Source organism: Lytechinus pictus, chromosome 12 (genome assembly GCF_037042905.1).
Source record: "Lytechinus pictus isolate F3 Inbred chromosome 12, Lp3.0, whole genome shotgun sequence".
Classification (NCBI taxonomy): Eukaryota; Metazoa; Echinodermata; class Echinoidea; order Temnopleuroida; family Toxopneustidae; genus Lytechinus; species Lytechinus pictus.
Window position 1 is genome coordinate 5,702,202 of NC_087256.1, and position 25,784 is coordinate 5,727,985.

The window sequence follows — 25,784 nt, forward strand, 5'->3', positions numbered from 1 at the left end:
CGACCTTTGACATAACCCACTTGATCATAATGAATAATATCTCTCAAGACCTCTTTCACTCTTGACGCTAACACTTTTGACAAAATTTTATAATCTACATTCAAAAGAGTTACTAGTATCGGCCTGTAGTTTTTCATGTGAACAGGATTTTTACCTTTTTTTCAATTAGAGTAATTACTCCCTGTCTCTGCGAATTAACCCTCATTGAAAGATACTGCTGAACAAAATAGTTACAGCGCCATCACAGTCATAGCAGACTATAATGTACTGATTGTATCAAGGAATCCGTGAATATTGTTTTGAGTTCAGTGGAGGCCCAACTTATCTATCGACAGAGGCGTCGATCCTGGGGGGGGGGGGGCGATCGCACCACCAATGAAAATATTGTATTGGGGGGCAAACATATCGTTTTGCCCCCCCCCAATAATTCCGCATGCATGTGCAAAAATAAAATAAGCAAGCGAGATTGAAATACACAACTCGTTCATTATTTAAAATCGTTCTCAAAATGTCCGTTTTTCAGATTGGAATATAAAGATTTCAGCTCACGCTTCGCGCTCGGATCATTTATGTACCAAAACCCATACTTTTCATGATTAATTAGGTGAACAGAATGTCCCGTTCTCAGTTTTAAACCTAAAAAGAACTCCCGCTCCGATTTGCAATAATCTTTTGTTGAATATATATCTTGTTCTTTATTAAAAACGTCCATTAACCTGTCAATTTTTTCAGATCGAAATATCAAAATTTTCAGCTCGCGCTTCGCGCTCGCATCTATTGTTATTTTAGATACCCATCCTAATCATAAGTACCAAAAATGAATCTTTCAGGTCAAAATATAAAGAAATTTTAGCTCGCTCTCGGTACTCGCATTATCTGTGTAGTGAGATATGTATCCTCCATTCCTGTTTTCAGGTCAGCATTCCAAAAAATTCAGCTCGCGCTTCGCGCTCGCATTAATTTGTTGGTGAGATATGTGTCCGAGTCTCTTTCTCATATACATATATACTTAGGCCTGTGTGTGTGTGTGGGTGAGTTTGTTTGGTGTGATCGAGCGCCTTTAGAACGATTCATGATTTTGCCCCCCCCCCCCAATCTGAAAAATGGATCGACGCCCCTGTCTATCGACCCCAGTTCTCCCTGTCTTCACATAATACACATCCCTCTTCATTTAACTCCTCCTCTCCCTCATTGAATCCACTCTTTTCTCTGTTCTCACTTCAGTCTTTATCCCCTCCTCTCATCTTCTTCTCTCTTCGCTTACTATTCTTTCTTTCCGCGAGAAAATTTATACGGAAACTATAAGATAGTCAGAAAATCCGTCATAATCAACATCTTATATTCATGTTTTTTCAATTTAATGAGCTTGGGTGAAAAGAAACGAGAGTCTATTTTCCATTAATCGTCTACACATGTATACTTTAGGCCCACTGGCGGATCCAGAGGGGGGGGGGGGCAAAGCAGGCCCATGCCCCCTTGTAATGTAATGTAATGTAAAAATGCCGTTAAAAGATAAGTGTGCCCCCTTTGAAAGTGAAGGCCTTTTTTTTTTGGCTTGTCAAATTTTTTCGTGGACGAAATGTCCTTAATTTTTTTGTTGAAAACTTTTTTTTTTTTTTTTGCTTGTCATTTTTTTCCTTGGGCAAATGTGCCCCCCTTAGAAAACCCTGGATCCGCCCCTGTTTAGGCCCATCAGGCAGTAAATATAATTTTACGCGATTATATTTGGCTGCTCTGTATTAGAGGTCCGCTAATCACCCTTCCATTTATTTTTTCCTTCTCAAAACCCAGTTTGCCCGTAGCGTCCCCTTAGGTCAAGCTCTGAAACATTCTTTTCCTTCAGAATTGCGGGGCTGTAATTAAGGAAAAAGAAACAAAAACTAGATGATAGAGGGGGATATTAGAGAATTTGCCCAGAAGAATCTTTATTTAGCAGGTTTAAGGTTTATATTTGCGGGGCTATATGTTAGGAGGAAAAAATCCAGAAAATTCATTAAAAGAGAGGGGCATTTTAGATCCCCCCTGAAGTATCTTTTAGAGTATTTTCTTGTCCTTCCGACACCATTATCTACTTAGGGAGCAATAGTCACTTTAAATGGATTCAATAATTTTTGCTGACCATATTTCTTCCAAAATGCGATGGTGGAATTTATAGGGATGTCAAAATCCAAAGCCATTGCCATCTTTCAAGGGGCAACTCTCTTTGATCGCCCCCAAAATTCCGATCCCGATTTCTTCTTTGTTCTTCAGATTAACTTCTTCCAATGTTTCTGTTCTCTTCTATTTCTGACTTTTTGGGCGCCCTTGAAACTGACGTCCAACTGAGTGCCCCTTGACCCTAAATATGACACTGTATAAATTTCAATCAGACCTTAGCTAAGCTATGACATGTATGAGCCTCCTTAAATTCAATTAAATTCAATTCAATGGGCCTATATAATGCAGTCTTATATATAATATATATATATATATATATATATAAACCAAATAGAACTAGTATAAACATCTCTCTTACACGCCTAAATTTGTACTTGGGGACTCGGCCTACAGGTTAAAATCGTGTTTCATAATATTTATAGGCATAGCCCTGCATGTACCATATCTTTTTATGGCCTCTAATTGGGTTGGAGTGCCGACGGGAGGGTCCCGGGCGACCGCTCCGATGATTTTTAAAGTTAGTGAAAAAAGGAGGAAAATGAATGAGAAAATGCGAAGATTGAGGAAGAGAAATAAGGAAAGGAGAAGAATATAAAAGAAAAATAAATAGAGAGAGAGATTTCTGGGTTTGGATCGTGCTACGTTTCCCAGGGCTTGACTTCTCCTGTAAAATATGTTGATGCCAACCCTGCATGCATGTCAACGAGCAGCTCCTTACACCATATTTATGTTTGTGAAAAAAAAATCATCTAAGAAAATCAACAAGTAAAATTATATAGCAGAGGGTGGAACCAGGGCGGGGCGGGTGGGGTGGGGGGTTTAGTTCAGAGTTCAGACCCCACATTTCCCCAAACAGTGTACAAAAACCAAAAAACGTTAAAAATAACCATCTAGCTGATTGTGATTTTTAATTTGTATGGTCACATCCCTCCCCTTTCAAAACCGTTCCGCAGCCCCTGTGTTAGAATTAGGGAAGTCTGTAATAATCATAGAGATGTATACTTATATATCTATGGCAGTGGCGTACCTAGGATTTTCCACAGGGGGGGCAAAACCGTCAAAAATTGACAAGCAAAAAAAAAAAAAAAAAAAAAAAAAAAAAAAAAAGGTCTTCAAGCACGTCAGGGGGGGGGGGGGGGCAAAGATACGTTTTTGCATGGGATGTGACTCGTCAGGGGGGGCAGAGTGCCCCCCTGCCCCCCCCCCCCCCCCCCGTAGGTACGCTAGTGATCTATGGTAATAATCATGCTTAAAACTAAACTCATGCAAGTTCAAATTTAATCTCTCGAATCGTTCCTGTTCCGGGATTCATCGCTGATCCACTGAGCTGAGCCAACTGAGATCAGCTGGCGTTATATCGCGTAGCAACAGTACACAACTGCGATCCGGGCTAGAACTACTTTCAGGAAGAGAAACGAGATTATCCACTCCCCGCGAATAAAAATTAGTTCCGCACACAATATGATATTGGTATTGTTTCAGGTGAAATAAATATTATCAATCAAAAGTGATAAATGTCTTACAATACATTCATTGACTTTTTGCTATCATAAACAATAAACAATATCAATGAGAAATAAACAATAATTTTAGAAGATAATTTAACTTCAAGAAGTTTCAGGAAGATCCCTCCGCGAAAATTACGATCAAAATAAATCTGCGCAGCTCGGGGAATCATGGCGGCGAAGATGTCGCAAAATTTCTTCCAGCAACAAAATAAATATGGTGCTGGTCCATCAAATGGACCAGCACCTATTGATGTCAGCCCGGAACTTCATCTTAAAATGTCAAAGAAGATAGCACAGCTTACAAAGGTATGTGATCATTTCAAGAAAGTGTTCAAGATCTACAAAAATGACCGCAGTGTGTCTGAATAATGTAGTTGACGTTAAATTTGCTTTGGTCCCACTCATTGAGTTCGGTGTTAGATTCAGTTAGACTTTACTTTCTTGGGGGAAAAAGAAAGGGGTATCATTTTTTTTGTATTTATATGTTTTATTGGGTCAACACAGACCAAAAAATAACAAATTAAACATAATTAAGAAAGGGCATCATTGACATTACCACTTTACCAGAAAATAAAAGTAGAGGAAGGAGTAAAACCCAGTTTAATTTAATAATTAGGGCCTAGGGGGCCTAAAGGAAAGTCAATTAAAATGGAATAATTTTTCTATGAAATTCTCTATTAAGATTTAAAAATTTTGCGTTTTGTCAGTAAGTAAAGACAGCAGAGGCGCTGGTCAGCAAATTAGGATTGTCCCAGTTTGCAGGGACTGTCTCAGTTTTCAAAGATTTATCCACACAGCCACAGGAAATCTTGGAAAGTTCATTCACCTGTCAAGTGCCGACATCATGTCATCAATTCAATGGAGTGAGCTAGTCAATTATAACATATCAGGTTTCATCATGTTCATAATCATAAGTCAAGATTATTATTGGAAGACGGCAAGTCGTGAAAAATAGACGGTGAACTGGGTGGAATTGAGGTCACTGAATCTATTTTTACTCAATTTTAGCACTCTCAATCCCCGTAATTGCCGTACATGTCCCGCAGGGGTAAGTGAAGAAAAACTGTCCCCATAAACAAGGACAATCTCAATTTATCAAGACATGATTTGTCTTGGTTTATGAGGATATCCTTGTTTTCTGCGACAATCCAATTTTTGGACCGGTGCCTCTACTGTCTCGCCTCTTTTGTCTTTTTGACGGGGGAAAAGGGAAGAAATAATACAGATAAAAAACATAAAAGTGTATTAAATACATTCAGCTTTAATACCACCTTTCTGAAAAATATTTGCTGGAAGATGGTGAATTTCGATGACAAACAGATCAGGATAGCCATATTCTTTGATCGCCGTCAGCGCAGCTACTGCTGAGCATATGAACGTACCATGCTGGCGCGTCCGCACGCTCAGTTGTAGCTGACGGCGATCGAGGAGTATTCGTAAATGAAATTGAAGATAGAACTTGAAGGTCTGGACATCAGACACAACTGTTTCCATGGGCTCAGGCTCTGGCCTGCTAGTTGCTCTTGGACAAGGCATTGGCGCCATTCATCAATTTTTATTTAAACTTTTTTGTTGTAAACGAACATAATTTGTAGAATTTTTTTTTATAAATATAGGATTGGTAAGCGCATTATTGTTAATTTTTTTTTTAAAGAAAAGGAATACCCACCAATCCTCAAATTGGCAAGAATTCTACCTATAGGAGTAGGAATGAGATATCACAAAAGTATAGAATGTAGAGGTAAAGAATTTCCATGAAGTGGATTTACATATGAAGCTTTTAGAACACTTGATTGTGCAATCAATTGCATGTTGAGTGGTCTAAATCTGCACTTGATATGATTTTGATGAATAAATTTAAAAGAAAATTCCTCTTTGTTGAAATTAGACCAGACAGTTGCGAATTTCGACAACAAAAATAAGAAACTTTGACTGTGTTTTCACCTCGTCCGACAGATTTAGTGGCAACTGGGCATATTAAAGACAAAGTTGGCTGCATAATTTACTATCAAAACAAATGAAAATGTCATTGCATTATTGTAAACAACTGTATACTTATTATTATAAATCAATGTATTTCAATGTCATGAACAACCAATTCAAAATTGAAAATGATAGCAGTAATTATTTACTTCCTAGCAACCCACTTTCTTCCAATTGCTGTTGAAATCCCTTCCCTATTATTGGACCTATACAGTGTTAATGTAGTGTTTAAACGTTAAAGTACCATCTTCCTTTGTTTTATAACAATTTTTTTGGGCCATTCAAGCAATGGGATTCTCACTTTGATGAGTCAAGACTTGGCTGAAAAAAAAACCTTGGGTCCTATTGCATAAAAGTTACTTGTAACTTTTCCATCCAATGGTATCTATTATGGGATCATTGATTCTGATTGGCTGCTTAGCCTTATTACCATGGTAACTACCATTGGATGGCAAAGTTACCATAAAATAACTTGAAATGCAACAGGACCCTGGTCGGTAATATTTAATTGTTTAATTTTGTGATGCAATCGTCTCAAATGGAGATGGTCTGTGATATTGGCATTTTGCTTCTACTGATATTGTAGGTACTAACCACATCTTCATATAGACTTTTAATGAACATCAACATTTGAGAAAAAAATGCAACAAAAGTTTTACAAACATAATTTATCTGTATATTTTTATAAACATATTATGTTGAGTCTAATAAATAAAATGGAGGTGTATTCCATTCATGATATTTTTCATGACTTCAGTCGTACCAAACACATTGTTTTCTTCAATTGTCTGTATAGTGAGGTTCATTCTTCAGTGTATACTTGACATTGTCAATACTTGAAGTTAAAGTTGAACCAAAGCTAGTTACAATTTATGTAATTTTTTTGGTGCTGATGCTTTATTTGCTCAAAAACATTAATTACAACTGCATTATGTTTGTTTGCATTCCAGGTTATCTATGCATTGAATACTAAAAATGATGAGCATGAGGCCATGGTCCAGAGTTTGAAAGAAAGTCATGAGGAAGAACTACAGCAACTAATGGGAGAGACCAAACTGAAGATTACAGTATACCAAAACAAACTTGGAAAAGAACTTGAGCTCCAACAGAGGGTCAACAAACTGGAGGCGGAAGCTTCCGATTTTGAGCGACAAAAGCGGGAAACGCAAGCGGAGTTCAGTGACTTTAAGAGAACCAGTGAGGTCAGGGAAGGAAATATTCGAGCAGAACATTCACAAAAGTTACTGAGTCTGTCTCAGGATTTGTTGTCTGTGAAGAGGGATTTTGAAGATAGGTTAAGACAATTTGGGGATGTGAAGGAAAAACTGAACCAGGAGAAAGTTGCTGCTCTGGAACAGCTTCAGGCAAAACACAGGGAAGAAATAGAAGCAATCCATAAAGCTCATCAGGCGCAGCAATCTGGTGCTTCGAGTGAAGTTGTGGAACTCGTCAAACGGCATGAAGCTGAAGTGACAAGATTAAAACAGGACTGTGAAAGCCTGTCATCAGATAAAGCTCATCTAATTGAGGACTATGAATCAAAGCTAGAAAAACTCAAAGCATTCCATGAGCGAGAGATAGCAGCTCTCCAGGATGGGGAGTCTCGTAAGCAAGAGCAGGAGTGGAAGGAGAAGGAGGAGGCATTGAGGAGAACATTTGCTCAGAAGGAGCACAATATGAACACTAAGATACAGGAGCTTACTGCAGAGCTGGCTGTGTCAGATGAAGATCTATCAAAGTATAAAGATTTATTAAAGAAGGCAGAGGCTGCTCTAGATAGTCGAGAAGGAGATGCTAATAGTCTTACCCAACAGGTGAGTTTATCATTTTCTCTTTGTGATATGATTTTATGTCTATCGATGGGGAATCCAACATAAATGGAAAGTTCTTCTAATACAAAAAGAAAAAAGGGAAAAGGAATCCCAACTTGTTGTTTGTTTGTAAGAAAAATCTTCAATCATGATGAAACTGATCATAAAATTATTAGTTATCATTATTAGCAAAGTACACTTGAATTAGGTTTCTATAACTAAGCATTTCACTGAACATGTTTTATTCTAAAAAAAAAAAGTGGTTCAAAAAAGCAAAGTGGTGCAACCCCACTGCATGTTATTGAATAAAAAATAGGCAAATTTTTGCTTTTGAAGAATTGATTTCTGCATTTTCTCTGTCATTATGTCCCAAATATGCTTTTCACACTGCACTTTTTTCCCTTAACCCCAGGAAATTGGTGGGGCTAAGGGGGGGGGGGGGGTCTTAGCCCCACCAATTTCCCAGGGTTAAGCTTAGCCCACTTCGTTTTCACACTGGGTCATTCCATGCCAATTCACCCAATGAATGTGCAATTTTGCACCCGACCCTCTCGGAATTCGTTGTAAATTGGTACACATAAAATTCACCATGGCCCACGCACAAAACAAAAAAAATTAGTCCAATTGGTCCGTCCGTTCTCGCGCTACGGCCTGCCCTTTTCTCCTTGTTTTGACAAAAATGGGCGTGACCCTCAACTTTCAATGGCCACTGCGTCGTAACGTGTTGACCAATTTTCATGAAACAGGTACCATTTATTAGGAAATTCAGAGAGGAATCCAAAACATGCATCAAATAATGTATTGGAGCAATTTATAAGGTCGTGACCTTTGACCTTTACTTTGACCTTGAGTTTGACCCCCGGACAAATAATTTTTTAACTTGATTTTCATGTATGTTAATTATTAGTATGATATTGACAAAATATGTTAAAATCAATGATGATATTTTATTTCTTCACCTTTTAAAACTCTTCCAAAGATACCATGACATTTCACTCTAGTCCTACATACTGATATTCATGTTAGTAAAGTGTTAACCATTTACATGATTTCTTCCAATCTTAAGTTACAGTATGCATGCACATGAAAAGAAATTAAGCTCATCAGTTCACAAATGAAACATTAAACATTTATGCTCATGAATAGGTATCTGTTTAGGCAATTTGATGTTCAGCAATATATGTCATATATATACATATATATATATATTCTTGTTAGTAAAGTGTTTACTTTTATCATCAAATTGTTGAGTATATGCCTATTTACTAACAAGAATATATATATATATATATATGTATATATATGACATATATTGCTGAACATCAAATTGCCTAAACAGATACCTATTCATGAGCATAAATGTTTAATGTTTCATTTGTGAACTGATGAGCTTAATTTCTTTTCATGTGCATGCATACTGTAACTTAAGATTGGAAGAAATCATGTAATTGGTTAACACTTTACTAACATGAATATCAGTATGTAGGACTAGAGTGAAATTTCATGGTATCTTTGGAAGAGTTTTAAAAGGTGAAGACATAAAATATCATCATTGGTTTTAACATATTTTGTCAATATCATACAAATGATTAACATACACGAAAATCAAGTTAAAAAATTATTTGTCCGGGGGTCAAACTCAAGGTCAAAGTAAAGGTCAAAGGTCATAACCTTATAAATCGCTCCAATACATTATTTGATGCATGTTTTGGATTCCTCTCTGAATTTTCTAATAAATGGTACCTGTTTCATGAAAATTGGTCAACACGTTACGACGCAGTGGCCATTGAAAGTTGAGGGTCACGCCCATTTTTGTCAAAACAAGGAGAAAAGGGCGGGCCGTAGCGCGAGAACCGACGGACCAATTGGACTAATTTTTTTGTTTTGTGCGTGGGCCATGGTGAATTTTATGTGTACCAATTTACAACGAATTCTGAGACGGTCGGGTGCAACCACTGGGTGAATCCAGATGGAATGACCCCACTATGTTTTAGCAAAGCGGGCTAGCACGGTAAATAGTATGGTACTATCTGGCCCTGCAAAAAAGCAGGGTTAGCCGGCTTATTGTGGTGCTAGCACCACAATTGCGGTGCTAAGAGATGCAGTGTGAAACGAAACAGGGCTAAGCAAAAGTGGGGCTAAGCATTAGCCAATCACAGAAGTCGAAATTGCACGTTAATCGCACTCTGTATGGTAAAATCATCAATATTTATGAGCTGTGTGATTGCCCGGGGTTAAGGCGTTAACCCCGGCTAAGCAAATAGTATGGGGTTAAGAAAGACAGTGTGAATAAAAAAAAAGATAGTATGGGGTTAAGGATAGTCCGGGGTTAAGGAAATGCAGTGTGAAAAGCATAAAAGATAGTTACATACATGTACATGTATGTCTGAAGCAGAATGTTCTTAAATGTGAAAAAAATACTGATATTAAAGAGAAGAGATATTAATTTTTCAAAGACTCCTCATTATTCGTTGTGTCCATTGTGCACTTGACTTAAAGTGCATTTGGCATGATATTTTAAAAACATTGGTGTTCAATGATGTGTAGGCTTAGAAACAAACCATTGTACCATTTGAATGCCAATAAATTCAAGGAGATTTTTCAATGGTTTTTTTTTTTACTCATTTTGTATTTTTCCTAGGAAAAGACATAAAAATATTTTTTTTCTTATATTTTTTCTGATACACCCATCATGATTGGAGTGGTATGCTGAGTTTTTTAAGCATTTACTAATATACACCTACATGTAGCACAGATTCGCTAATGCATGCTATTTTCATGAATGTGTGTAAACATCCCTCTTGATGATTGTATTGTAAAAACATTTAATCCAGGATTTTAAATTCTTTCAGAGATATAAATCAGTGCCCACCGGCTCCAAGTAAACTTTTTTTTCAAATGTTTTATAGTGGATTGTAATAGCAGATTTGGAGATTTAATTCTTCACTAATCATGCATATAGCTGAAAATGGGGGATGTATACGTATTAAGACTCGCTAGACTTCAATGGGGTTGATCAAATGAAACCAATCTGCATTTAATAGTCCATGATCTGATCATTGATACATATAGCTAAAAATATGATAAAATGAAACGATTATTGTGAAGACTACAAATTCTCAGCCATAAAATGTGTAGTTATTTATTATCTGATTTTGATCTTGTGTATCCACTTTTTATAAGTTTACAAACAGAATTCCTACATGTCCACTTGCATTCCCCACATAATCATTTGGCAGGGTAAAGCCTAAACAGGTAAATATTTGTCATAAACACTTAAATACCACTGTAAATCCAGTCACCCCAACACAGACGGACCAAAGCCATTATGTTATTTCCAATGCTACATCATTGGTTGGTCTGGTGTCTGTTTTATCATGGACCTGGTTTTATTTACAATGAGCCTGTAGCAAGCATGATACACAGAGATGAACAGGGTCGGGAAGTTACATGTAATGCAATCATACATGAACATGTACATGAAGCATTGTTTTATATAGTTAACATAGTGATTGAGGTAAAATTAACTTTGTACATATATGTACTTAAAGTTGTTAAAAACTATGATTCTGCTCCAGCAAAAAAAAAGAATGCTTGGGGAGGGGGGAAAGGGTGATACTCCACCAGCGAATGTAAAAACTAGGGTTCCATAAATATTGGTTACAGAGAGCAGCTGCAAATGAGTTGTATGTAGAAAGTGAAGACCAGTGGATAAACAGCCCCTGTGCAACTTGCCATCTTCCCAGCTGCTCAGCTCTGAATTTCTGAAACATTGGAGTACACTAAATAAAAAATTTAGATACTCTGACACTTGTACGAATCTCAGCTTGCATATCAACTGTATAGTGAATGGATACTCCAAGGTTTCGGAAGTCTTAAAAATCCCGTTCTTATCCCTAATATTATGCATTACCCTCCCTTTTGTGAAAAACCACCATTTTCATTCACTCTTGTCATCTCAAGAAAGGAAAGAGAGACAAAAAGTCACAGCAATGTTTTCTTATTCCTGTTAAATACACACCTCTCTTTCAGCATTATGTATGGACATTTTCAATAGGCAGGGAGTGAAGAAATCCTCCTCTTTTCTGTGTTACATAACAAGAGGTCTAAAATCCCAGCTTTCTATACAAAACCATGCAGTTCAATTCATTTGTTAAAAAGAAGATTTGGTTGGTCAGTGCATGGTATGCACTATCCAGGTATTTCAATATTGACTAATAGTATTTTTTTCTCATGTAAATTCAACAGTTAAATGTGTACATGTTCTGTACTAGAGGCTTTTACAGATCATCAGATGAATAAGGATGGGACTCTTGAAAATTCACAATTGATGCGTTCATCATTGATTTCAGTACAGGCTTTAAATTACACCCAAAAAAAATACAGAAAAACAGTGAAATATACATGTATATGAAGATCCCAGTAAAAACAGTCCACTGTAACTATTTAAATTAAATTCCTTAACTTTAGGACAGAACATTTAGAGTGCACAATTCCTTTTAAAATATGAAGTGAAACGGAAGTGGGAGTAAAATTATTAATATTAGATATAATTAGCCTTGAATGAATATGGAAAATCAATGTTAGAATTTTCTGAAATGATTTTAAAGAAGTTTTATTTTTAAATATGTCAATTTATGTATTAAGGACAGTATTTAGACAATCTTCCACGTTCCCCCTTCACTCTGTGATATCTATGTCTTTTATTTATCATTCATATTCAATAAGAAATGCTATCTCAAAGAGCCTACTAGCCTATAGATGCATTTCGTATGAAATGCTTGATTTCTCTGTCGTTTGGGGTGATCGGGTATACAACAAAGAAAATGCAGTTCCTTCATATTCTTGCTTTGTAATGAACACTAGGAGATCCTTGGATTGACATTGAATTTGGAACAAGATACATATATATGAATATTTTTATTTTTAAGAATGATGAACATTTTTTAATGTGAAATTACCTACAGGTTAGTTATTATAAAAAAAATATGTGAGGTTTGTTCTCTTTATGTTTTAGCTTCGTGATTCAAGAAAAGAAGCAAACAGTGCAATGACAAGATTAAAAGAGGTTGAAGGAGAATTAGCAGCATCAAGAGAAAGATGCCAAGAACAAGCTGCAGATATGGTTAAAAAATCAAGTAAGTAATTTCATCTTGAAAGGGATAAATCTACACATAATTTAAGTTTTTACTATCATCTCCCTGACACCTTGATTATTAAATTATAGTATAATGTGTTATGTTAATTGATTGGTGCACATGGTCACAAATATCATAATTTATTTTGTTTTTAATAGTATTCGTATGCATTAAATTAAGAATGAGAATGGTGCACTTGATTCAGTTCTTTAATTGTACATTTGAAATATCTGTCAAATGTAATTAAAAAACAGTAGGTCTGTTTTGCTAATATTGCAGTACATTTAAAATTAGTCAACTTTACTTATTAAAAATTTTCCAGGGCAATGTATCAATCATAAAAGAAATAATTAATTGTACATTTTACTGTAGGTCTATGGCAAACCATGTATGAAAAGTTACAATCACTTGTCATATCTCCTTTTAACATCCCAGATCTCATAGGCACACTTGAAGCTACACAACTCAGCAATGCAGCCACAATCAAAGATATGGAATCTGATCTATCTAGGTTACAAGACAAGGTGCTATGGTTAGAGAAGGAAAGAGCTTCCTTAGAATCTAGTAAACAATCACTTAATCAACAACAATCTAGTCAGCTCAAATCACTGGAAAAGGTAACTTGCTTCTTTTAGTCTGTATTGGCATGAAATGAACCAAACAGGAATGTTAAAAACACTTTTTTAAAGATATAATTTATCTAAATTGATTTTTTTTCATGTCATAACAAAATAATTGTTTTAAAATTTAAAACTTTCTCACTGCAAGACTGAAATGGTTTTTACTTGGTGAATGAAATGGCAATAGGAACTTCACAAATATGTGTTTCCCAAGTTAACTCACAGTTGGTGAATGCTATGAAAATTTGTTGATAGGTGCAGAGAGGTTTTCTTTCACATTTGAAGATTTCCTACCAGTAACAATTGATGTGTTTCCAGAGCAGGCATAAGTGCCTTGAAGTGTATTCTATAAGCCATAATTATTTATTCTGAAAAATTTTGCCAAAAATAAATGCCCGTTATTCAGAATTCTTAATTGTGCCATGAGAGTTTCCTAATTCTGCTGGTGAGACTCAGAAACATAGTTTTTGTTGTTGAAGTCTTGCAGTGTAATACAAGTGTTTCCCCTCGTTTCAATGTTTCAGGCTCTTGAGGACCTATCCATTGAGAAACAGGTGCTGAAGGAGCGATATGAAAGTGCATTAGAGGGTGCCCAGACCAAGGGCCAAGAAGACCTGGCTAATCTTCAGAAGGACCATGATAGTAAGATGGACCAGGTCCTGAAGGCACACAAGGCTGAGCTGGAGAAACAACAGAAAGAGGCTGCTGCAGAGTTAGCTCGCTTAAAACAGGTATACAGGAAAATAAGTATTTTAATCAAATTTTTAGCTAGTATGGCTTAATTATGGGAAGGTGATGTCAATAAACTGAAAAGGAATGTCTTCCAATTAAGTCATTTTGAAATCATGAAAGGTAATGTATACAGTAAGAAATATAAAAGATGATTATTTAAGCTCACAACCGCAAATCAAATAGAACATTGCTCCATATTTCATGCCTAGTGTAATCTCTACAGACTGAAAACGGCTTCATGGCTGATATCAGGGTTTGAAAAAAAGTAAAATGGTGATTTAAAACAAATAAACAGACCACTCATGTAAACCACGGTTAAGTTTAGTATATCTTTGTGAATTCAGGCCGGGGATAATAATTAAAGTAATTTGTCAAAAATTCTACACTAGGAGCTTGAGGGTGAGTTGGAGTCCACGCAGGAGCGCCTGAGCAAAGAGCGAGACTCCCTCCAGACCCAGCTCAATCACCTGGAGGCGGAGCTTACCAACAAGCTCAAGCACGCAGAGGGAGAAGTCCGTCGGTTGGAGGGGATCCTCAATGACAATGAGAAGGGGCTGGGCTCCGCTAATGGCAGGATCAGCTCCCTCCAACAGACCAATGCTCGGCTCCTGGAGAACCTGGAGAAAGCACAGAAGGAAGGGAGGGAGACAGAGAGCCAAGCTTCAGCATTCAAGGTCAGTGACCTATCTTAGCTGCTCTTAGTATAAACAAATATTCCATGAACTGAGAGGTGGCAATTTTTTTTCGTAGCAGTTATATAATATAATAATGATATGGGATTTGTATAGCGCATGTGTCCACCTTGCTAGGTGCTCAAGGCGCTCCTATATTACCCCGGCTAAGCTAGTCTACCGATTCCGGTGCGCACAGCTTTTTGAGGAATTATTTCCTGCCGGTACCCATTTACCTCACCTGGGTTGAGTGCAGCACAATGTAAGTGAATTTCTTGCTGAAGGAAAACACGCCATGGCTTGGAATCAAACCCACGTCCTTCAGTTTGAAAGACGAGTCTTAACCACTAGACCACGACGCCCCCGTGATCTGCTTGATTGATCCTGTGTTGAAACTCATTGACAGGATTAGACTAACAAAAATGATTGAATAAAAAAGAGATTTTGTAGGCATTATAGAATATACATACCCATATCTACCAAACAAGGTGCTGATGTCATCCCAGCTCAGCCAGGCTAATTGTTACAGTACTCCCAGCTTTCAAGAAGATACCCAAACATGTTGTACACCTGGATGCAGAGTGGCAAATATATAGATTCACATCATGTAAAGGAACATATAATGTTGGCGGGATCCACAATCCAGTAACGAGTCCACTATATCATGACACCTTAAAAATTGTTGGATGTGCGTTTTTTTTTAACTGACGAGTCGGAGTAAGCAATCAGACTTTGTTAATCTGTGCCTGTTGAACCCTCAAATTATTAGTCTTATCGCTTCTTGGCCTTTTGGCTAAGATCATGTGTAGTATATAACTACCTATATGTAATTGTTTTCAAATGTTCAATTGCTTGTAAACAATTTGTTACCTGGTCCTGTTGTTTTTGTTGTTATCATCCATCAGACGGAGCTTGAAAAGCTGAAACACACTCATGCCACCAAGATGGCTGAATCTAGGGAAGAACTGAAGAACAAACTTGATAAGCTGTCTCATGATCTTGATACAAGGTGGACAGAAACCCTCAGGTAAGGTCATTTCTTTTAGAACCCCCCCCCCCATCATGAATGCAATATGCACTCTGTAGGTGTACTGGAACCTGTAGTGCCAAATTACATAATGCACTTTATGTTAGCATGTCAATATAATCAATAATACATGAAAATATCCTGTGGCCCCAAGAATTTCTTATTTATTAAGTAATACTTTTCAAATCAGCACACTATTATTCCTTTGGTTGAAGATATGTAACACATTCTTTGCTTTGCCATGGTCATGGATAATGTCAATAGATCAAGTGAAACAAATTGTTGATCAAGTTTCCTTGTTTCCTTGAACAATGTTCATACAATTCACCACTCACATCCTTTTAATGTGTCAGAAACTTCATTGCCATTGTATCAGCTGAGCTTATTGTATTATTGTAATGAATCATGATTTTGCATGTTAATGCTCATGAAATGAGACACATAATTGGGTGGAAGGTATTAAATACCTTTCAATTGCATTTCTAGCTCCTAGTATTAGTATGAAAAATGATATCGTCATTACATTTTGTTTTCATCATAAATTAATACTGGTTTTTTTTCATCTTGTAGGAAAGAGTGTGAGAAACTTCGTAGTGAGCTGACAGAGCAGCATGATGAAGATAAACAAGCCGCTCTCAAACAGTTGACTAGTCTCAAGAACCAGGAGTTAGATGCAAGTAAACAAGGCTGGCAGAAAAAGATCACTGATCTCTTACAAGAGGTATTTCTTTTTCCAGATGTCTATTATATCTGAATATGGTTGTAAAATCCTCAAATATCATTGTATGTTTCATTTAATGTATTGTTAAATGTATTGTTAGTGCCTATACTTATTAATTGCTCTCAGGAAATCCGATGTGAAGATTTCAGAGGCTTATGACTTTTGTTTGTAAAGAATAATTCACTTGAGTCTTAATGAAGTACATGTTCTGTACTGTTTAGTGTGTGGTTTCTTGTAGTTGAGGATTTTTTTTTATCTGACAAATTTCTTCTTTGCCAATTTTTTCAGACAAATCTCCTCTAAGCAATGAGAAATCAAGATTTCAGTAGCTTATGACAGCTGTGTAAGACAGCCATTACCAAGACATGTGATGAAATGCTCTACAGCTTATTGTTTTATCGTAATTTTACTGACAAATTTGCCCCAGCCAATAAGATGCCAGATTTTCAGTAGCTTAGCACAGCTGTCAGAAATTGAAATGCATGACTGTGTACATGTATGATAGGTTATCTAGCAGTTGGCTATCCCCATGAACAGTATATGCTCATTCTGTTTAATTAATGGATTATGTGCTTTTAGATCTCCAGTCTAAAGGAGCGCCTGACAAACAAGTCAGAGCGGTCACTTGAGGAGATGGCCACTCTGCAGAGGAAAGCTGACCAGGAGATCAATTGGCTCAAGTTTGAGATGACCACTGCTAAGGAGAGCCATGCCAAGATTCTGAGTGACCTCCAGACTGCTCAGGACAAAGAACGGTCAAGGATGCTAGAGGAACACAAGAAGGCACTAGAGGTATGTGGTAATTGGTTTTACATGTATACTAGTGATCCTAAAGGCCACCGCACACCTTACGACCCGACCAGTCGCCGACTGGCTTGCGACTGAGTGAGGGGAGATGTGACGTCACAGCGCATGTCAGCTTCAGAGTCGCAGACCGGTCAGAGACAAGTCGCAAGGAAAATCGGAAGGATTTGACATGTCGAATCCTTATGACTGGATCGCAAGCTCAATCCAAATTCCAGCCAATCAGACAGCAGAGTTGCACGACGCGTATATGATAAACAACGCGCATACGCAGTAGTAAACGCATTCTCTTTGTTGTTATGCCAAAAAGCAAAAAGCGCATGCGTGAGTCGCAAATCGGATCGCAAGGTGTGCGGTGTCGTGGCTTATGACTACCTTGCGATTCATCTCCCATCTCTCAGTCGCAAGCCAGTCGCCGACCAGTCGGGTCGTAAGGTGTGCGGTGGCCTTAAGGTTTTGGGTTCATTGTCTGCTAACCCCCATTCCACAGAGAACAAGACCACTGAAAGACCTTTGAAAGACCATGAATGACCATGAATTTTGGTTCATCTTTCAGAGGTCTCTCAATGAACCTACAATGGTCTTTGAGGTCTTACACGAGTCCTGATCAATCTTTCAGTGGTCTTTGTGGTCTTCATGGGCTCCAAAACTTTTTGAAACGGTTCAAAACAGTCTTACAACGGTCTTACAGTGGTCTTTCAGTGGTCTTTCAGCAGTCTTTCGATGAACTTTCAAAGGCCTTCATAGTCTTTCAATGATCTTTCGGCAGTCTCTCAAGATTTTTGAAGACCGCTGTAAGACCTCACCAATTTTAAGTCTTTCAATGGTCTCCGTTCTGTGGAATGGGGGCCTAAGGCCCCCATTCCACAGAACGGAGAGAAGACCTGATATGTTGAGAAAAAATGTGATTGTTTCCTCATTGAGTTCATTGTACAAAATCACAGATTGTCACTAAATGTTTGGGTTTATAGATAATATGTTCCAAGTGAATCATGTTGGAAATGAGTTCTCGCTCAATCAATAATGAGCAAGAAAAGCTTGGACATCTGCCATTAAACCAGACATTTTCTTATGCATAATGAACACATGTGCCCGTTTGTGCTTATCTGTGTAGGCAATTTTCACCTAGTTTCATTATATTTCAACATTTTGCTTGCTTAAACTATGGCATAACTTACAGTGATGCTGTAACTATTCACCTTGATTTCAGTAAACTTTGTCTTCAAATTATTTCTCAGTGCCACTACTCAAGTTTGGTGGGGTAAATGCCACAATTTCTGAAATAGCCACGCATCCATTATTTAAAAAATTGAGGTAGTTGGCTTTCCATAGTTAAACAGAGTTTGTGTTCTCTTTTAGGAGTTGGAGGAGAACCTAAAGAATGCGCAGAAGTCAGCAGTGGACTCTGAGCAGAAAGCTCGTCTGGATGAGATTCAGAGACTCAAGGCTGAGATGGACCAAACCCGACTCAGTGAACTTGACATGCAAGCCACAGGACACAGAAAAGCAATAGGTAATTAAAAAGTCATATGTTCATATCTCTACAGTGAATGTATGCTTTTCTGACCATGTCATAATAGATGCCATACAATTAGTATTGGATATTAAATAAGCTCCAGTGAAAATGCATAGTCTTATAATTGTCATTATTGTCTGTGTAGTAGTAAGTACATGTAGTAGTTGTTGATATTGTGATCATGATGTATTTGTGTTTGTCCATGTTACGCTACAGAGAAGCTAAGACTTGAGATGACCCATCGACAGTCAGCTGAGTTAGATCAACTAACCAGAGCTCATCGTACCCAGATGTCTGCTGCTAAGATGGAGCTTGATAGAGCTATTGAACTCAAACAGAGACAGGTAAGGGTGGGGTACTAGCAGATCCAAGATTTAATAAAAGGGCTCATGAGTTGGGATAATGTCAGAAGACATTAACTGGGCGATGTGCACTTGCAATCATGCAGTAGTTTTTAAAAATGACATTTGTTTCGATGTCAGCTCACTCATGCATAACTTGACACTTCAATTTATTTTTCTTGTAGAATAGTCCATGAAATGACTTTTCCCCAAAATTATTGTATTAATCACCTATAATATTTTGAAATTTAGGAAGTTACTCTTATTGTTGTCCTCATATTATATCATACTTGCAATTTTACAGTTAGCCTTTGAATTAAAGAATGTTCCTCCATAATTATTTTGCCTCCAAATCATATTAAAGAGTTACAATGTTATCCAATATAGGGTCTTTTAACTCTTGTTGGTTGTATATCTGCATTCTTCTTTCCAATCATATTTATTAATATGCCTATCCTAGGAACGTGACTTTGAGATGCGCAACCAGGACTTAAAGGAAGACATCCAGCAGCGAGACCGTCATCTTGACAGCAAGGAAGGTCAGATCCGTGATCTGAAGACACAGCTAGAGAAAGTCAGGAAGGAGATTGATTTCAAGGTTCAGGAAGTCCAGAAGATCAAATCAGAAGCTGTTGCTCATTTGAGGTAAGATAATAACTTGTATTTTGAATCATTTTTGTTTTTTGTCAATCCTCTTTCAACTAAGGGGATACAGAGATGCCAATTGTTAGTTGTTGCTCTATTTGTTTGTTTGATATATAAATATTCCGGCCAATTGACTATTGAATTTGACTGATTTATTTTTATGTTTTGATGTTTTTACCAGGAAACGAGAGCAGGCTCTTCTGAAGACTCACCAGGACAATCTGGACAAAGCAGCCGCTGAACACCTGAGAGAGACGCAATCAATGCTTTCAGAGTTCAACAAAGCACAGGATCTGCTCAAAGACAAGATCTCTGCTCTCCAGATCATGTGAGTTTTCTTTCATCTGTTGGCCTGTTTCTTCTGCAGATAGTGTGCTTTCTTCTCGATAGGACATACTAGGACATGCTTTCACTTCCAAAGCAATTGGGATGTTATCAAATTTTCTGGAGCGATGTTGAGAAAGATATTTACATACTTGATTTACTTGGATGTTGAAATATCAGCTTATAAGCCCATCTTGACAATCACAGCAGTATTTATGTAAATGAGGGGATATAATTGAGAGGATGGTAAACTCATCATTTTTTGAGATGATATTTAAAGATATTGATAGATGGTGCTTGATAAAACATGAGGAATTAATAGTATCAAAAGGTGTTTTTATTTGATTTATATTTCATTCATACCAAGAGCAGTAATATAGACAAACAGAGTGTAGACTCCTCTTTGTTAAAGCCAATTTGTTAAGATTTACAAAAATGTAAATCTTTGATTTATTTCTTCATTTGAATTGTCTGACATGTGTGCTTTTAAGATTATAAGCAAACTGTGCAATGGCTTTCAGATGTTTTTAATAACATGCAATATACATTCTGAATGACAAATCTCGAGACAAATACATTCCCAATCAGATGTTGGATCTTGATGATTGTTCTTTTAGGCTTGAGGAAGCAGAAGAGAGATATCAATCCCGGAGCTCCAGACCTGAAGATATCCAACAGATAGCCAGACTCAAAGATATGATAGCAGAGAAGGAACAAGCTGTCAAGAAACTCATTGTAAGTTTGAATATTTCTCACATTGCTTTTAATTCTTTCCCATATTTCTATCTCAATTCAGTTTTGAGATGAGGCATTTATCACACTCTTCCTCAAGTTTGCATTCTTCATATTTCTTATTTTAATTCCTTGTTTTGTGATGTCTGAAAGGATAGGGGTATACAATCTTGGGTTGCAAAATGTGTTAAAAATACATTTTTTTAAACTACCTGAATGTGTTACCAATTCAGGTACCCAAATGATTGTTTACCTTTCTTTTTAATCCATGAAATAAAAACTGAGACAACTGAAAATGTTCATTACAGCAATTTACTCAGTATACAAAGTGAATTGTGGATTGATGGATGAATAAGAATCTTCACATGACAGGGTAGTGTGTAGATGCTATCTTTTTTATTTTGACATACGTATAAATAGTATTTGGGCAACTACAGTTTTTATACAAATATTTATTATATTGATACAACAGCCGTACATTTACTCAAATATCATGTAAGTACTGTAGCTTGTTCTTTTTAATCATATTAAGTGTGGCTTTGAACAATAGAGTACATATGTTTCTCTCTCTCAGAAAAATGTGAAAAGAATATAACCATTGTTAAGGCTGAAAGTAAACATTGGTACACATTTTGGTTTTCCTTGTAATGTTTCATAGCCTTTTGCTGAGGAGATGACGACGTCATTAAAAAGGCAAGCCTTCAAAATTTACCTAAGATTGCATAACCTTTTAAAACACTATTGTACCTGAATCCTAACAATATGTATTACATATATGCCCATATAGTAACATGTGAATAGAATAGATTAATGCCAATATTCAATCTGTAGATTTGATATCAAGTAATTATGAATGAATTGTCTGCATCTATTTTGGATTCCTGAGCAGATGTCCTGTATAGATTTGTTGAAGCATATGCTAAATAGTATTAGTCAAATGATTTAATTTCATTTCACCAATAGTATTATGTATATTTCTGGATTTTATACTTTTAATATGAAAAGTTAAGTACCTGCAGATATCACCTTTATCAAAGAAACTTTGTAGACCGATGATCCAACGAGAACTTAACAACGGTCTTCTTTTCAACACAAGATTTCATGAAATGAAAAACTTGTTGTTGAGATAATAATTTTACTTGCATGCCATTAAATATATAATCTTTAGTGACTCTAGTCCAAGTCAATTTATGCACAAAAGGGTATTCTATTTTAACTTTGATTTGTATATCAGGTATATTATGATTAATCAACATGATAATTATATATGAATTGTTAACTTATATAGTCTGACCTTGCTTTTCTAGCATTTCTGTATACTGTAATTGAAATAGCTAAATGTGAGAGTAATGTAGCAGGACACCATTTATTTGGAAATATTGGTTGGGTAGGGGAGTCTTTTTTGTAGAATAATCTATTTGTTTGGGGTTGTGGATGGTTCTAATTATTGATTATATCATATTGTTTGTACAAGATGAATTTGAAATTAAAGAAAATAGAAAATCTGTGATGTTTGAAACATTTTCCTTGCATATAAAAAGTAAACTTGGCCTTGAGATGCAGCCTGTCAATATAGAGTTGTCTGGAAAAATGAAGGCCTATAAAAAACAAGGTTGTACTGTCTATACTATTATGGTTATTATTTTTTAAATGGCAACATCATTACAAGGTGATATATTACCACCCTTGCAATTTTTAAGAATTGCTCACTTGATATTGTGTAAAGTGCTGAGGGAATGTCTGTTTACAGTGTATTTAACCAATGAAATCTGATTGCAATTGAGAAGCTACTGTCTTCTCTTGGATGCAAAGCAAATGACATACATTATCGCAGTACAGAAAAAATAAGACTGTGGGAATTAATTTCTTATAACCCTAATCAACTTCTATAAAAAAAATTCACTTTGCATTGAACTTCCTATTGACACACAGAAAGTTGATTGAGGAAGATCATGTTTCCACTTTATCTGATTTGTATTGAAATGACAGGGAATCTGGGGCTCGTTTCATAAAACTTGTTAGAATATCAAATTTGCAATAACAGTTTAAAGCTGCTGAAATCCAATTTGATTGGCTGATAGTAAACTTGTTTTGGAAATAGCACCTATGAACATACGCCATTCATTTGTTAAGCCATGCATAACTTTACAAACAGCTTTATGAAACTGCCCCTAATGTATATAACAGTATCACAGGTCCTATGGATTGCCATGAATCTCTTAACTTTATTTGCTATCATTTTCATTTCAGGATGACAAACGGTTCTTCCAAATGGAACTCATCAACAGAGAGACCAATTTCAACAAAGTTTTCAACGCTAACCCAAACATTGGAGTTCTGAATCCACTTTCCACCAAGGTGAGCCAAGTGAAATGGGGTTCTTTCCTGTGCCCTATGACATAACAAATTCAATCGATTATACAATGTAACATCACTATAAGCCTTTGGCATACCATGTACAATAAGTTATGATCAACCTAAAATGGCCAATTCGCTGCGTTGTAGCAGCACAGACAACATATGCGCCAATAAGAGGTGCCATGGATATGCAGCGTGTTGCAGAGCTGTTGCAATGTGTGTGCTGGCCTGCGATGGCATTGCACTGAGAAGCGATTGGCTATTTATTGATTTCGGATCTCAGTGCAATCGCGTCCCATAGTATGTACTGGGCTTGAAGTTTGACAATATCCAAGGATTGTTGAGAAAATATCTCTTTTTTCTGTCATTAAAATCCTGGTACTAAGTTCATCATGCACTTCAACTTTTTATTTTCCAATCTCCTCTTTACTTAATCAAACTTCTGACAAGATTTTATGAATCATATTCCAAGAAGTTAATGAGAATCTATATATCATGTTCATTTTCCCCTTGCCTTCACAGCCCTTTGTAGTTATTAATTCATTTTTTCATTTAATTAATTTCTTTACTGCAGAAAAAGAGAGGTAGCGTTCCTGACGACTCTGCCTCCCAGCGCTACGTCAGTGCCCCTAATCTGAATCTGACTGGAGGGAGTACCAAGAACTTTGGTGTTAGTGGAACATCTTCCAGTGGTAGCAGTCCAGGGTCCAACGCCCGTCTTGACCCCCTTCCTGATTCCCCTATCCACGACTTCCAGCTCAATCCAAAGAGACCGCTTCAGGACGGTTCTTTGTATCCACCTAGACCACCGCGCACGAAGAAATTTATCAACACGTGATAGAACATGGCTAGGGGTGTGTTTAGACATTCAGAATCACAAGCCTGTTTCATGAAGGATCATGCCAGAGATTTGCATGGACAAATTTGCTCTGAGCCAATCAGATACTAGGATTTGCCTGTGTCTAGAGATGCATTCAAACAATTGGAATCGCAACCCTTTGGAGTGTTTCATCAAGCATCTAGTCAGTGATTTTTACTTACAAATTTCCTCTGAGCCAATTAGATGCAAGGATTTCAGTAGCTTTTAGCAAATAGACAGTGAAAATCACTATTTGTTTCATGAAATGCTCCCCTGATTCACAATTCAAGATGCAAACACAAAACATGGTTACTGCAGGATAGTGTTCAAGTGATTTTTATCATCTGTGATTCTTCATCATTTTAAGTCAAGCATCCATGTCTAATCCAATCTGGGAGCCAGCCGCTTTTGTACAATCATGATTGGCATTGCTGTTGCATTTAAGTGATCTTGAAATGATGTGGTTCTGCAGAATCACATTTCAAAATGCTCTGTTTTCAGCATATGTATTTGCGTTTTGAAAGATGTTATTTTCATGACAAAAAAATGCTTGAATGCAACCATGGTCTGAACTCAGCGTCTTAAAACATGTTCCTTTGGTAAAAATATATGTTGACCACAGCCTACAAACAGTATTAGTTACTGTGTCTGTCCATCAATGATGCTTGAAAGGAATGTGTTGACGTATAGTACCAATACAGTCCAAAATGTATTGAACTTGAATGAACATGTACTGAAGAAAGGTTTGAAAGTTACTGTACAGGTTTGACTTTTTGTACAGGTATAGAATCGTGCTTGGTATGGAGATTTTTTTTAAATTTTATAAACAGCGTATTCGTAATGTTTCCTACTCACCTTAAGAGTTCAGAGCCATTTGGTCCATTGCATATCGGTCCAATTTTCAGACAGTTCCACATTGATATGCCAATTTGGTCTTTTGTTAATTTGTATGTGTTGCTATTCAGTCCATTAATTGTTTGGTTTAATATCAAATTGGACTAAAAGACTACCGAAGCTGTTAACTTTTTCGGGAGGGGGGTGCATTTCAGTGTTTTTGATAACGTGAAAGTGTGGAGCATGATGTAAAACATTTACAACCCAAATTTTGTGGGAATCGGTTCATTGGGATCCAATATTTGGCTACATGAATACATGCTTTACTTTAGTTCCTTTGAAATCAGTGTAAATTGGAGTGGTTCCAAACAGTTATGAACCTGGGGCCCATTTCATAAAAGTTGTTAGTTGTTAAATAGACAAATTTACTATCGGCCAATCACATTGAATTATTTCAGTAGCTTTAAACTGTTATTGCAAATTTGTCATTATAACAAGTTTTATGAAAAGGGCCCCAGGCCAGGTCACGTTGATCTTGATGGGGTCAATTAGGTATCCATATGGCCATTACCTACATAAAATGTGCACACTGCTCAATATACATGCATGCATAAATGGACATCTCATTGAATCTACATACTGTAAGTGGCTTTGTGAACAAGCTCATATAGTCCAGGATAGAAGGGGTCGAACCTTGTTTTTTTATATATACAATGTTTTTTTATGGTTTCTTGTCAATTCGAGGGTGCTGATTCCGAATCTGAATGATGCCACTCGTGTAACCTTGAGCATTTTCTGCAAATTGGCAAAATCCAATATGGCCGCCAAAATATTCAAATTACCCATGAAAATCATAAAATTGTCCACACATTGGCTTTAAAGTACATGCAATTGTGCTGCCGGAGAGAAATAATATCTGAAAAAACGATTTTTGTCAAAATATTTATTTTCTTGATATCAAAATGGCCGCCATCATAGACCCCTGTACAATATGAATGGGGAA

At 36.7% G+C, this 25,784-nt stretch overlaps 1 protein-coding gene and 1 pseudogene across 1 annotated transcript; both read left to right on the forward strand.

Annotated features, from left to right (window-relative positions):
• The first annotated feature begins 3,799 nt into the window (after positions 1–3,799).
• Positions 3,800–25,190, forward strand: LOC129273432 (protein FAM184A-like). The gene is made up of 16 exons (XM_064107432.1): positions 3,800–3,971; positions 6,599–7,462; positions 12,477–12,597; positions 13,033–13,214; positions 13,742–13,948; positions 14,339–14,623; positions 15,526–15,647; positions 16,218–16,368; positions 16,948–17,160; positions 18,532–18,685; positions 18,905–19,032; positions 19,490–19,674; positions 19,856–20,002; positions 20,616–20,733; positions 22,981–23,088; positions 23,663–25,190. Exons 1-16 carry the CDS (start codon positions 3,834–3,836, stop codon positions 23,924–23,926), a joined length of 3,387 nt encoding a protein of 1,128 aa, XP_063963502.1. The 5' UTR covers positions 3,800–3,833; the 3' UTR covers positions 23,927–25,190.
• On the forward strand, positions 15,394–15,532 carry LOC129273712 (U2 spliceosomal RNA; annotated as a pseudogene).
• Positions 25,191–25,784: the final 594 nt, after the last annotated feature.

Bases quoted from the DNA above. Each gene is read 5' to 3' on its own strand.
- LOC129273432 (XM_064107432.1), top strand. From the start codon at position 3,834: ATGGCGGCGAAGATGTCGCAAAATTTCTTCCAGCAACAAAATAAATAT. The intron at 16,369-16,947 runs GTATTTCTTTTT...ATGTGCTTTTAG, and splicing joins TCACTGATCTCTTACAAGAG to ATCTCCAGTCTAAAGGAGCG. The intron at 20,003-20,615 runs GTGAGTTTTCTT...TTGTTCTTTTAG, and splicing joins ATCTCTGCTCTCCAGATCAT to GCTTGAGGAAGCAGAAGAGA.